The sequence below is a fragment of the Chiroxiphia lanceolata genome, chromosome 3 (genome assembly GCF_009829145.1).
Source record: "Chiroxiphia lanceolata isolate bChiLan1 chromosome 3, bChiLan1.pri, whole genome shotgun sequence".
Classification (NCBI taxonomy): domain Eukaryota; kingdom Metazoa; phylum Chordata; class Aves; order Passeriformes; family Pipridae; genus Chiroxiphia; species Chiroxiphia lanceolata.
The window spans coordinates 51,916,371-51,930,368 of NC_045639.1; the positions used below are offsets into that span (position 1 = coordinate 51,916,371).

The following is a 13,998-nucleotide window of genomic DNA, read 5'->3' on the forward strand; positions in this document are numbered from 1 at the left end:
CCAAAAAGCAGAATATACAATATACTGACACATAAAGCTAACCAAGTATTTTTTTAGCCCTTACATGCTGCCTAAGGCAAATACAATCTTTTCCCAAATTCTAGTTCCAGTAACTGTAACTAAACAAGAATTCCTAGCTCCAGCACTTTGTTGGGAAGATATGTTTTCACCAAAGGCTGGCAGGATTTCTGAAGTAGAGATGCTACTGCCCAGCTCAGCCTCATTCCTCTTCATGACTGCTTCAAATGGAACTAGGCATCTTCCTTTACCAGGGCAAATTATAGGGAAAAATACACACTGTGCCACATCTGACAGTACAGCAGGTGTCACCCTTTCATTATAATTCAAAGTTCCTGACTGAAATAGTGAAGAAATGCAGACTCTTTCTTCTCCCTGGGCTCTAATGATACCTAGTATAACAGCTTTCAGTCCAGATTGCACTGAGGCATCTTCAAAGGCTATGACTTTGTTCAAGCATGTGAGTACAACAGAGATGAAGAGGAAGTGCCGTTTACCTTTCACCTAATTCCCGGCTTATCAGAAAAAGAATACAAGCAAAGTCTAGACCAAAAATGCAAACCCCAAGTATTCAATCATTTAATAAAGAAATTATCTACTTTCTTTTTGTTACTTTACTGATGTTTGTGATGTGTACAGAATGGTCATAAAAATTCTCTCTTCAGGAATGAATGAGTGAAGATTTGAAGGCATTTGTCTCATTAGTTAAACTGGGTTTCTGTCATACCTAGTCTCAGAGATCAGCAACATCAAATAGCTTCCTGGACTAATTCTGAAATACTCCTAACTATTTAGAAGTACAGAAATCAAAGAATTTAGCAAGCCCAATTTGCAGATTTTATTTTCAGATCCACTGTGATCAGCATTTAGTACTCTAAAAGTAAAGGCAAATCAGAACAGTGGCCTGAAAAATGTCTATTGTTAAAAAAATCAAAGCCAGAAAAACACTAAAGAGCAGTTTTCTGCTTTCTGAATCATCATGCAACATCAATAACGAAACACTCTTTTCCCTGTTTTTTCTGCTCTTGCTTAGAGCATATGAGCAATTGTATCCAATATGTGCATATAATATCATAAAATAATATCAGCTAAAGGATGAACTTCTTCCTTACCTTCTGTTCTTAACCCAGTCTCCTTACCTTAACTTTGAGTACCATATTCTGGGCAATGTTTAGCTCCAACTCTGCCCGTCTCCTTTTTAAATTCTGTAGTTGTTGATCCATATCCTGGAAATATATCCAGAGCTCAGCTTTCAATTGTTTGATCTCTTCCCAACCTTGAGACAAATACTGAGAATGCCTTATCTGTTGCTCAATCTAGAAGAAAATAAATGAAAAAGAGTAGGAATACTTTAATGCGTCCATTTTTGGAGAATGGAGGATGAATATAATTTTTCCTCTGAGCACAATACTGTACTTAAAGCAATTTCTACACTAGATTCTGAAGGGGCAAATATTATCCATAAAAAGAGTCTTAACCTTCAAAAGTCACAAAATTGTACCTATCAAAGGAAAGCTGTGGGATAACAAAAATAATGAAACTAATTATCATTCACCCTTGAGAGAAGCAAGTATATTTATGACTCTGCGTATTTCAGTGTTCTCAGTCCTTTGTTAAAGCTTTAAATTAACTGTATAATTTAGTCTACTGTATGCCAAGAATATTGCCAGGTTGTACCCTACATGCATTCACATTTGCAAAATAAAATCTTAAACTAAACACTTCCATTTAATTTGTTTAGCCCAGTTATTTTGCTTATATGTCTTTTCTAAAATGCCAAGAAGAATGCTTACTGGATCTGAGCCCATCAATCCTCTTACACCAATAGTGACACAGCTTCTTTCACTCCACATACAGCAGTTGGGTGCCTTTAAGGTTTAGACATTCAACCAGCTTAATATATCTCAGCACTTTACCATCTGTGACTTCTTAAAAATGTTTCACTGCTTTATATATCAATAATATATATCAGAATAAGAGGAATCTTATTCTGATGTTTGGGATGCTTTTCAGCTATTCAATACTTGGACTGCCATATTTTTATGGATTACCTGGATTTGCACAATTTGCTTCTCTGGTATGGAATACTGTTACTGTATGTATTAGATTTTTATTCTTGGTAGAAGTAGTATCAAAATTTCAACTGTGTGTCTGTGCAAGTGAAACTAAATTTTTCCTATTTCCAACAACAGGAATGCTCATAATGTTTCTTTTCCAGTAACTTTTATTTATAGTTCTATTTTGAAACCAAGTACTAAGTAACTTTAAAACTTAAAATTGAGGTACACTTCTATAAATTAATATGCTGAAGTAGATGCACTTTGATTCATGAATTGAACCATACAAATTTTTTATTATGATTATAATTAATATATTCCTAATATATTCATATACCGTATTATGAACATCAGTCTATTGTTGAATAAATAATAACAATAAAATATGTCTAAGCTTTAATAAAATACAGAAAAGAACATACTGAATTGTGTTTTATGAAAACAGATAATTTGGATCAGGTTTTTTCCACAGAATGTTATTTCTGTGGCTTTAGATCAACATCTTGTAACATTGCCTAAATACCTTTAGCAACCTTTGTTGTGTGTCTTTGTATTAGTACCAGGATGGCAACATGTGTATTTAATAATTTAAAAAAAAAAAAGGTATAAAGAGCAAACTATTTTTAAAGAAATACTTAAGAAGAAAGGAAGATGATATTTCTGTAAACTGTTACCCAATATGACCTTTTTAAAAGGGAACAGATTAGGGCTGTTAAAGCTCTAAATAGGATTAAAAGTGAGTTGTTGTGGTTATCCTGTACCGTTTGTTTTGTTTGTTGAATATCTGCTGCTGTACTCTTCACTGTGGCATCTGACAGATCACACATGGAGCACAGAAGATCCAAGTATGTGTTGGCCTGCTCCTGCAGAGCCCGGAAATGTTTAACCTGGGGGAAGACAAATAAACTCTGAGACTGTGGAAATAATACCTTATTTTATTACAGTCATGCATTTCAGTATTTTTGCTTTAGCTTATTATTTCCATAAAATTAAATGTAGATATACACTATTTTATTAGGTAAGGCTGTTATGTTATAATCATGGAAAGGAATAACCCTTAAAGGCTTGATTATCATCTAATTACCAGAGCACTTAGAGACATATGTATTAGCTAACTTATTTCTTTATAAATAAAGCTTTGGATAGAAACATACAAGGTGACTGACTTTCCCAATGTGAATGGGAAGCAGGGCTTTATGGGATTATCAATGTGGCCTATTCCTATAACTGTAAAATTCTCCAGTGTCTGACAGATCATGAAGAATTCAGCTCAGCTTCACAATACACTTTCCCACACCTTCTGAAAACCTTCCAACATTCCTAGTACCTGTGATTGGCAAGATGAGACAACATGACACTGTTAAGGGTTCTTGCTCTCAACATTGCACATAGGAGCTGACTTCTCCCTACGAAGACTTTCCTTATCCTAAAAAAAATTATTATCTGAGTGCTAACAAACAGGGCAATAACATAAGAGTCCCAGGGAGGAAAGGTGACAGATCACCTAATGCAGAGGGCCTGTTGTGGGTCCTTGCGGGCAAAAAGTTGAACAAAACAGTAGTGTGCCCTTGTGGCAACTCCAAATGACTGTATTAGCAAGAATGCAGAGCACAAGCTTCGGCAAGTGATTATTCTCCTGTACTTACACTTGTCCAGCTGTCCCTAGTTTATTTGGCCCAGTTTCCCTCTTCCCTCATAAAAGAGATACTGGCAAACAGACATAAATCCAGCAAAGAGCTGTAAGGATATGAGGCTGTAGTATGAAGCATTTTGGAAGGTCTGAAGGAATTCTTCCTAAATGAGGGAAACTATTTTTCACACTAAGAACAGTCACGCAGAGGAACAGGTGCTTAATCCTCAGGGAAGAGCAGGGCCATCACTGCACCAAAGGGCTCTGCAACCTCTATCCCCCTCTCCTTGTGGTTTGGGTCTTCTGCTTAGGGCCAGTTATGACTCTGTCCCGCTGGGACCTGATGACCGGAGAAGCATAGAGCAGCCATGCAGGTAAGCTAAGCTCAGTCCCTCACACACCTGTGGAACTCACCTGAGCTACACTACAGGTGCATCTGTGCCTGGCTGATCCTCCTGGCCTTGCCTTCTGGCCCTGACTCACTACCTTCCCCTGGGATTGACCTCACCCCTACGGACTTGCCTGATGGTCACCAGCCAATGGATGACATCAGAGGGACTCTGCTCAACTAATCTTTGAGCTGCAGTTCTGCACATTGATGGGAAGGTGTTGCCCTGCTGGTCCCACTGTCATCCCCTGCTTCCCCTACCCTTGTGGATCTCCATCTCTAGTATTTCAAGGTCTTTATTAAGCCAGATGTTGGATGAGACAGCTCTGAATTCCAGCATTTTTAGCACCATACCAGTTTAATTTAAAAACAAGGTACAATGTAAAACACATTGTTACTAAAAATAATCAAGAAGGAAAAAAAGCAGTCTTAATGCTTAATATCGGCTACAGTCAATTCTATGCTCTTAGGCTGAAAAATGTTGTTTTAATAGCCTGATAACTGACTCTGTGTCCATGATACTGTGAAACCAGGTCTCATATAGTAACATGGTAGACAGATGGGCAAATGGATAAGCAAAAAGACACAACCTCTCTGCTAAACACATCTGTGGAGTATCTGAGCAGGTTTATCTAATTAGACAACATTTTCCAGGTATGTACTTCTAAGCATTAAGCTGAGCTACCAAAAGCCCTGTTTAATTTTTTTACCTACAGTTATTTTTCACCCAGATATTCATTTTGGAGCTGGGAATGAAAAGTGAGGCTATTCAGCCTTCTGAGAAGGCTAGAGAATGTCTAATTTCTAGTAATTCAAAGCTCATATCTAAACTCACCTTATTAAGGATAATTTTTCAGCTTTTTCAAGTGCTGAACTTTTACCTGTTTAACTGCATCTGCCAGGCTGAAAGGTGTCCAGGTAGTTGGCTTTAGCTCTGACTGTACTGTAGACAGCCAAGTCTGGCACTGTTGTAGGGTATCCTGATGATTAACATGCTTCTGGAGTTCATGTTCCAAAGTCTGGTACACCTAAATCAAACATTTTGTACGTTTATAACATCTTCAAATACCACCATTGTCTCTCTTCTCCCACCTTGAAAACCACAGATTAAACAGAATTATGAAGATGAGTTATTTTAGCCCTTGTACAAAGTAGCAAAGGCTGAAAGCTCCGTGCATCTTGCTAGTATGTGAAGATTGACAATATCTAATGCACAGCTTCTGGAAAGAAAAAAATAAAGATGCAAATGAAGAGCATGGTGTATTATTTCATTCCTGTTCAACATTTTGCCATTGACTTTGTATGAGACTGTTTGTTTTTGGGGGTTTGTTTGTTTTAGTTTTTGCTTGTTTGCTTGGTTTGGTTTTGGGGTTTTGTGTTTGTTTGTTTTTTGACTGGTGGCTTGATCTCCTAATTGGTTTAACAGAATGACCCAGCTAGCCCTTCTTAACTGTATATTCTGGTTTTAATAAGAGAGACAGTATTTCCCTGCACATACTTGAGACCTGTTATGTATGTAGGCAAACTACGGACACTAAGAGTGCAATTTTCTCCCTAGTTTCTAAAGTAGGAATAGTTCTAATTTCTTTGCTGCAGCTGCTCAGAAGCTAGTGTAACATGAAGGTAGCTAGGGTGTGGGGAGATCAAGGTAAGAACTGACAGGCAACTAGTTTTGCTGGCTGCAAGGCAACATTTGGATCACAAGGAATTCAACTGTAGCACAGTAATGATAAAGCACTACATCAGTAACTTGCTGGCTCAGTTTAAAAGAAAACAGTAGAAAGAGTTTTTCACTATCTAAAGAAAGAAGTACTCAGAAATAATAAGGCATTTTATTCTTAAATGGCACAAAAATTTATCTTGAAACAAGACTTACTCTTTGGGCTGTGCTACATATGGCAGAATAGCTGTCCCTTGTCCCGTGAAGATGGCTTTGTATGTTTTGCTTAAACTTTGCTTGAAGATGTTCTGCGCATTGACTGATCAGGTAATCACCTTTGCTCTTAAGGTTGTTCAAACAATCTTCAAATCCTGCAATTTCTTCCATGATAGCCTAAAAAAACAGATAAAATAATTTTGAAGAAATATGTTGTGGTGCAGAACTTTTTTTTTCCCCCTCCTCTAAATACTCTTCAGATTTGGAAAAAAAGTTTGCAAATAACATGCATTGTCATAGTCAAGCTATTAGAGTGCATGCTCATTTTAAAATCATTGTCAAAAATCTTTACACAGATATCCCACAGAAACATCAGTAGCACTGTCATAATGTGTAAACACTATATGCTCAGGCCCCTAGACTACCCATAATCTTCCTCTGTTGCATGCCCTCCAGGGCTCCTCCACCTTCTCTTGTGACTAGTAATGAGAACGAAATCTCATGCTCAATCATATCTTATTCCATGAGCTCTTTCAGTGTGGACAGTACTTTCCACTGACTTTGGTGTAGACAAATTTTTATCTAAGGAGGTTACTTGAAGAATAACACACTAATCACAAAGCATTAAAACATTTCAATATTTTCCCTTGGAATCTCAGTTTCAGGTAGTGGTGCGGAGGGTTGGATTTTGCTTTCTTTTATCTTCCAGAAAGCAATGGCTATCGATGTATTGAATGATAATCACTAATAGCAACCATAACAATACCTTGAATAAAAGCAATGGAGGAAATGCTACAACCTAACAGATGAAAAAATAAATTAAAAATTGAAGGTTTTTTTAACCTTAGAAGTTCCAGACCAAAAAATACCTTAGAAGTAAAATGACCCCAATCTGATTTTTTGGGGGTTATTTCCCAGGAAGTCTCAGCAACAAACTGACACAGAATTCAGATCAGAGTACATCAAAGCTCTTGTGTAGATACAGTCTCATCCATAAAATGATCCTAACAACAAGCTAGATTTGTTAAACTGCATTAATGACATTGACACTTATTTACACAGCAGTAAGTGGAAGAAAACAAGTGAATGACAAATAATCAGAGCTCTGGAGAAGAGGCAGAGAAGCAAAGATGCAAAATTCTATTTTACTGGAAGAAGGAAGATTACCAGTAGCAAACCCACCTTGTGGTTAGCTAGTTGCTGAGTGATTATTTCAAGATTGTTGCTTTCCACGAGGTCAGGGCTGACCAATCTGCTGGACATATGTAATAACCATTTCTCCCCTTCTTGCAAATCACTATTGTAATCCTCATGTTCTTTTACTCTCACTTCTAAGGTTTCAACACATGCCTGCAGGTCCACAATAATCAAAATTAAATTAAATATCCAGGAAATTACAAGAATTTAAAAAACCCCAAACCAACCAAAACCCACCAAGAGCTTGAAAGCATAATGAGTTGTCATCTAAATTTATATTCCTGTGAGGGACTCCCATATGATTGACTGTAAAGGAAAACATCAAAGGGATTATTTCAGTGAATAAACTCAGTGGTACCAAGCAGTATTTTCAATCCAGATGAAATACTATCCTTTGAAGGATCTCCTTACTTTGAGAAAATGAACACTCTCACCCTGACATTAAGTTTACTTACAGTTATCACAAGCTCTTTGAGAGATTGCACTTGACCTACCAAATGTTTTGGTTGAGTCCCTACTACTTACAGCCTTTGTACGTACATATTGCCTGTGACTGTGGGGGGCAAATTAAGAATGTACACATTGAGTTAAAATGTATTTATTCTCTTTAAGAAAGAGTTTTCATAAGCTTCTCTAAATTTAAGCTATCAACATTATATCTGATGCTACAGATATCAATTTTGTGGTGCAGATCAGAAGCATGTCTTTGAACTAAAAGTCAACTCTGAAAAAAATAAAATCATCTCCTATTGGTAGGTGGATTGGCAAGTTAAAGGTGCCTGGGTCAAACATATGTACTAACATGGTTTGCAGAGCTTATCCTTGTTAGGAGTATAACATCTATTAAAAGCTTTAGGAATAATCATACTTTAGGACGTCCTCGGAGGCATTAGGTCTTTCAAAGTACTACATGCACATGGACTAATGAATCAATGTTAATTGATAACATCCTTGTCGAATTAAATTATATCCATCTTGCAGTTTATGTTCTTCAGTGACTTCTATTCAACAACTAAACTAGATTAAACAGGGGTTGTGGAAGATCAAGCAGAAACAAGAGAAAATGGTATAATTTAAGGACATCTGTCCCTTCAAGAAATAACGCATTTAGAAATCTATTAAAAGCAATTATAGTAACAATAGTACAGACTAGTCACTAATACCTTTCTCCTTAATGCTACAAAGTACAAAGACTTCACCTGCCACACTTAAAATTCATTTCAGCTACTCTTGTTAAATATATCGAGGTAGTTTTATCCATATTCAAGAACTGCTTATTGCTCCTGTCTGCCCCCCCAAAAAACTCAAACAAAAAAACCCCCAAAACCCCCATAACAAAACACCAGAAGTAATTAAAGGTAGCTGGCTCTGTGTACAGACACGACAGCATGAAATAGCTTACTAACTTCTTAAAGAGGGGTAAAAATACAGTAAATTGGAAGTCTTATTCCTGGCTTTTTACCTTTATTTTGCTGCAGAGTTCCTGGTAACTGCTCTGAAGGTCTCGAATGTTGTTCTTTAGAGTCACATCCTTCACCAGGTCAAAAAGTGCCTCTCCCTTTTCAACCACTGACTTTACTGAAGGTTCATGGGACAGAATGGTCTGTTGTATGGACTACAATGCAAGCAAGAATTAAAATATATCTATTGATCACCTAAGATGTATTTCACTAACTTCCCTCTGATCTGAAGCACAGTCCTCTATTATGGTATATATCATCCTCTCCAGATAAGAGAAGCTTTGTTTATCAGTACAGGATTATGTTTCTCAGCCGTGTCCTGAGACAAGTCTGCATGCGTCTAAAAACAATTGTTCCTTTTCTGAGCGGCTAGCAGCATGGCTGAAAATCTGGAGCTGATGAAGCAAAAGGAGTTAATATGTGTGAAGGGGCAAGTGCTAGGGATAAAATTTGTTCAGAGGAACAAGTCCTGAAAATAGGTGGGAAAGTATGACCAAAGCCATCCCCTTAATGAGATGGTGTGCAGAGGAGTACCTACCACTGTACTCTCAAGAGTAAGCAATCTGACCTGTTACGTCCTTGTACCTCTGGCTCAGACAGCATGGCACATGCCAGCATCTGCCAAATGACAGTGAGATACCAACTCCTCAAACATGTAAGAAGCAAGCACACAGCTATGACATATGACTTTGAGTAGGGAAGCCAGCAAGGGGTAGGGGGCAGCTTCAGAGAGAAAGCCTTGATGCCCTGTAGGTACTGCTCAGCAATAACCAAAACACTTGTCTGTCAACACCATTCTTTTTAGCCACAAATGTAAAGCACAGCACTATATGGACTGCTATGAGGAGAGTTAGCTCCACCTCAGCCAGACACAGTCCACATTTCGTGAAACATCTGTAATCCTGGAGTATTTTACAAAAACATCATGAGGAGAAGAAATGGGGTTTGCCGGCAAATTTTCTACTCATTTTTGTGACTGGAAAAAAACCCCCAAACACTTCATAAAAATCCTAACTAAAAACATAAGAGGTCATAGCAGCTGACTGTCAGATATCAGTTGAGCTGGGATATCCAGCTTTAACCAGAAAGCTGATTAAGCCTGTAAACAGAGACAATGTCTGCAGTGAAGACCAAATGATTTCTATCTTTGCTGAAACAGTAATTGACTCAGCTGAGATCAATGCAATTACTTATATGTGTACTCATAAGAGAATTTTGCTCCCTAACAGGACATTTTCAGATGTGCAAGCCCTTTTAGAACATTCACATTTCAAACACAGGGCCTCAGTCTGGTTTGTAGACACAGTTATCACACACATTTTCACTTTGATGCTGACTAGGACATCCAGATCGGAGATGTGTCTATAAAGAAGCTTGGATACCTGATCAGAGAATTTATTGAGAATCACTAGGTTAAAATCAATTCAATTGTACAATGAGATAACCCCTTTTTACCTTGTATTTGGACAACTGAGCCTTCTTCTCATAGAGTTCACTCTTTGGCTCTACTGGAGCATGTAAGATGGCTTGGTAATCTGTGATCCACTGAGTCTGTGCCTTGTACTTGTCTGAGAACTCTTTTACCAGCTGAAGACACTTCTCTGAAGTCATGTGCTCTTTCCTGATGGAGCCTGCCAGCTCTTCGAGCTGTTCCACATGATCACCAATTTCTTTTCTTAGCTGGTCAACTTCATTTTCTTCCATGTATTTTATAGCTCGCTCCCCCTTTTCCCGGGCTGATTTCAGTAAACTGTGGCCTATGTCCATATCACTCAATAGCAGCTGTAAAGGAAAGGTAGGTTAACAGAAAACGTATGGAAACTTTTGCCTTGTTTTTATTTTTATTTTTAATTCATTAAGTAGATTAAATTAATTAAATTCCATTATCTAGAGGCTAACACCATTTTTTTTTATTTTGCTAAGGACATAGATGAAATTGCTAAGGAAACTAAGTGGACTTTTCATTACAAAATTGCCTGGAGTTAAAGTGTGGTAAGCTAGAAGGAAGCAGATAAAGCAAATACTTCTGTTCTGCAGTCAGCTTGTGAAGATAAACAGAGAAACTGAGGGCTCTTAGGAGAGAATTCATACTCCAAATTCTGGAATAGATGAAAGCTTTCTCCTAGTGTATTATGTTTAAGCAGCTTAAGCTGTAGGACATACGAAAAGATCATCTACAACTATGAGATAAAATGTGAGTTTTACTACTGTTTCAATGAGGAGAAATAGGAAGCACTTCTTGCCAGAGTGCATACTGGTAGAAAAATATACTTGCAATGGGAATTTAAGTTTTAATCTACACAAAACACATATGCAAGCCTTATGGAAGGATAGGATTATATTATTTAGGACTATTATAACCTCAACAGCCAAACTGTGATCTAACGTGTATATGACACGAGAACAAAAAGTGTCACACTGCGTGGTCTTTATCCCATTAGCTTCTCTAGGCAAGTCAGAATTTTAAGTGACTGTTAAGATGTATGTTAAAATATAGCCTCTTCTTGGTGAACAGAAACAAAAATTGCATTTGAGAAAGCAGTACCTCTAGTTTCTGCACTTTTTTCTCCAGTGCTGTTTTATCAACCACGTCAAATTTGGTGACCACATTTCTGAAGTTCTTGTTAGTAGCTCCATACCAATTTGTGTAAGCACTAAAAGACAATTCTGACTCCTCCATGCAGTGTATTTCTTCTTCCAGAAACTTTATTTGCTCCTTCAAACAAATATGGAAGGTAGGGGAAGAAACAAGGACCACCCAGATTTTTATCATTGCTATTGGCTAAAGATAACAATAAATCGCTATTTATTAATAAAACCTGTTATACAAAGATTAAACACATAGGTTAGAGTGCTTTCATAAATAGTGGATCATTCTTACAGGGGTCTTGTCAGGGTGTACATACGGCAATCATTGATGTTAAAACTGAGTTAAATCTAAACACTGAAAATGTACTTACATTTTGAACTCTGAATTGTGATTTGTGATTACAGTCCTGTGAGGCAATTACTATTTACAGTGACCTGAAGACTGTACATTACTAATTCAAATTTTCTTCATACCTGTGTGTATCAGTGAGAACCTGAAAATATTTCTCTAGAGATTGATTGGCATTCAAACATACTGAATTCTGAATCTCTCTACTGAAACTATCAAAAAAGATAGTAACAGGGCATTATACTGCAATATCCTGATTATGTTTCTATAATACACTTAATCCAGTGAAATCTATGTGTGTGTATATATGAATATATATGTGAATGTTATGTTATTGAGTCTACAGTTATGAATAAACTCTGATAAAGTCTAATTACAAAAGTCTGTTTACATATGCTTCTTAACTGACAACGTATGATGCTACAATAAATTACTTTTTATTACTTACCAAGACATGAAGAAGAAGAGTTTGGTAGCGAGATGTAAGTTGTGTAGCCTGACTTCCCATTCCACTTGCAGTGAGACTTTCCTCTAGTATTTGCTGAGCCAATACCCCAACTTCCTCTACATCATCTTTGTAGATTGCAATGTCTTCATGCCACTTCTATGACAAAGAAATTAGCAAGCGTATATGACTGATTCAAGCATCTTAAACATATCAGGGATTTATTTGTAACCAGGTCAGGAAATCATTGAAAAGGAAAACAAATACATGGTTGTAAACATGCATTTACAACTGGAAAATAAAACAGAATCTGATGAAGGCTAATGTAACAAATATGCTGGAAGTTTTTTCATACCATACGGACTGTATTTCATTACAACAGATTCAATGCTTTTTTTCTTTCCCCCACCCGCCCCCAAAATAATAATAGAAATTCAACCTGGACTTGCTATAGAATTCACCTGAAGTTTTAAAGGTGGCTGTAAAGTGTAACCTTGAACTTCTTCAAATCTGCTTCCTGTGTTTATTCAGAACCATGTCTTCTCCTTGCAGTGACTAAAGGAGAATTATTACATCGACACAGTGGAGACTTCATAACACAGTTGGTCACATTTTACTCTTGCTACCATATTAAATTTTTTCCACTCCAGCACCAATCTTTGCACTCAGTTACGTCTTCACATACCACAGAGCATATGAATTCCAGATCTCCCTGCAAGATCTCAACATTGGTATAGCCATACCTCTACCAGTAAAGTGGCAGGAACCTGGATCCAGAAGGCACAAAGCTCTCTCGGATCCATCATTTTAGGCACCACCTCAGAATAAACGGCAAATCTCGCTCTCATTTTCACAGTGCAATCAGGAATTGACATGGGAACCTAACGAATTATTTTGTTTAAGGAATCCCTTAACTCTATTCCTTACCTTCATTTGTTGAAGCTGCATCTCCTTTGTTGCTCTTCCAGACTGCCTCCCAGTCCTGATAGCAACTTTTTCCTCCAGCGTTGTTAACCAGTCATTAACCTTCTGAAATTTTTTCTCCATTAACCTCAGCCTGCTCACAGTGGTATTTAATTGGCTTCTTGCTTCAGAAAGCCTGTGCTGATAAACTTGCCAATCCTGCCGTAAGGATTCCAGAACTCTGTCTTCTATCTGGGGAATGCCCCAGGGAATCACTTCCTCTCTGGCATGGACAGCAGCATTCAGTAATGCTTGTCCCTCTGTGCAATGGACCTGCAGGTCCTGTAAAGGCAGAGTTACAGTTACATACCTTACATTAACACCTTTAATTCACATATGGCAGAAAACCCCTTAGTTCTACTTAAAACACCTAGGCATTCCCTTTAGTTATCTATGGTTAAAGATGTATTAGAGATAGTCTTATCTCTAAGAACACCAGTGTGCTCACTTACAAAGCAAGCTAAATATCACTATTTTTGACAAGTGGACTGCAGAAAATTATTCATAAAGCATGCATTAAATTCTTTCCCTTCATGCTAAGTTTGTCAGTTCTGAAACCTTAGCTGCCCAAGCCAGCACGGGATGAATGTAACCCATTCACCACAGCCTTAAATTCGAAACTTTCCAGATGCGGCAAGCAAACTGTAAGACTGATTCTACAACTGAATCTGTTTAAAAACAGAGGCTTTAATCTTTTAAAATAAACAAACATCTTAATTTTAACACATGTTTGAGACAACACTCCAAAATAACTTTGATACCCTCTTCTGGACATGTGTGGCATTTTAATGCCTATTAGAACTTAATTAAAAGTACGAAGAGATTCAATCTGAGCAGAAAACATAACAAGGAAATTATCTTAACAAAAAACAATTGTATTTTATCTTAGTTTGCATTTGAGATATATATACAGATTTTCAAAATGGATTTCTGTAAAGTAAACTCATCATCATGGCTGAGCTTTGCGGACGAAGATTTGGGAAACTATAATAATAAGAAATATATGCAGAGTCCCTGATTATACAA

At 37.2% G+C, this 13,998-nt stretch overlaps 1 protein-coding gene across 16 annotated transcripts in view; it reads right to left on the bottom strand.

The window, feature by feature from the left end:
* SYNE1 (spectrin repeat containing nuclear envelope protein 1) overlaps positions 1–13,998 on the bottom strand; it is a 298,629-nt gene that overhangs the window by 132,721 nt on the left and 151,910 nt on the right. For all 16 annotated transcript variants that reach the window (XM_032684535.1, XM_032684534.1, XM_032684533.1 and 13 more), the window contains 10 exons: positions 12,937–13,254; positions 12,013–12,168; positions 11,172–11,342; positions 10,082–10,408; positions 8,629–8,781; positions 7,152–7,319; positions 5,970–6,146; positions 4,975–5,121; positions 2,837–2,962; positions 1,158–1,334 (listed from right to left, as the gene is read on the bottom strand). In XM_032684535.1, coding sequence (XP_032540426.1) covers positions 1,158–1,334; positions 2,837–2,962; positions 4,975–5,121; positions 5,970–6,146; positions 7,152–7,319; positions 8,629–8,781; positions 10,082–10,408; positions 11,172–11,342; positions 12,013–12,168; positions 12,937–13,254 — 1,920 coding nt within the window. The remainder of the gene's footprint in view (positions 1–1,157; positions 1,335–2,836; positions 2,963–4,974; positions 5,122–5,969; positions 6,147–7,151; positions 7,320–8,628; positions 8,782–10,081; positions 10,409–11,171; positions 11,343–12,012; positions 12,169–12,936; positions 13,255–13,998) is intronic.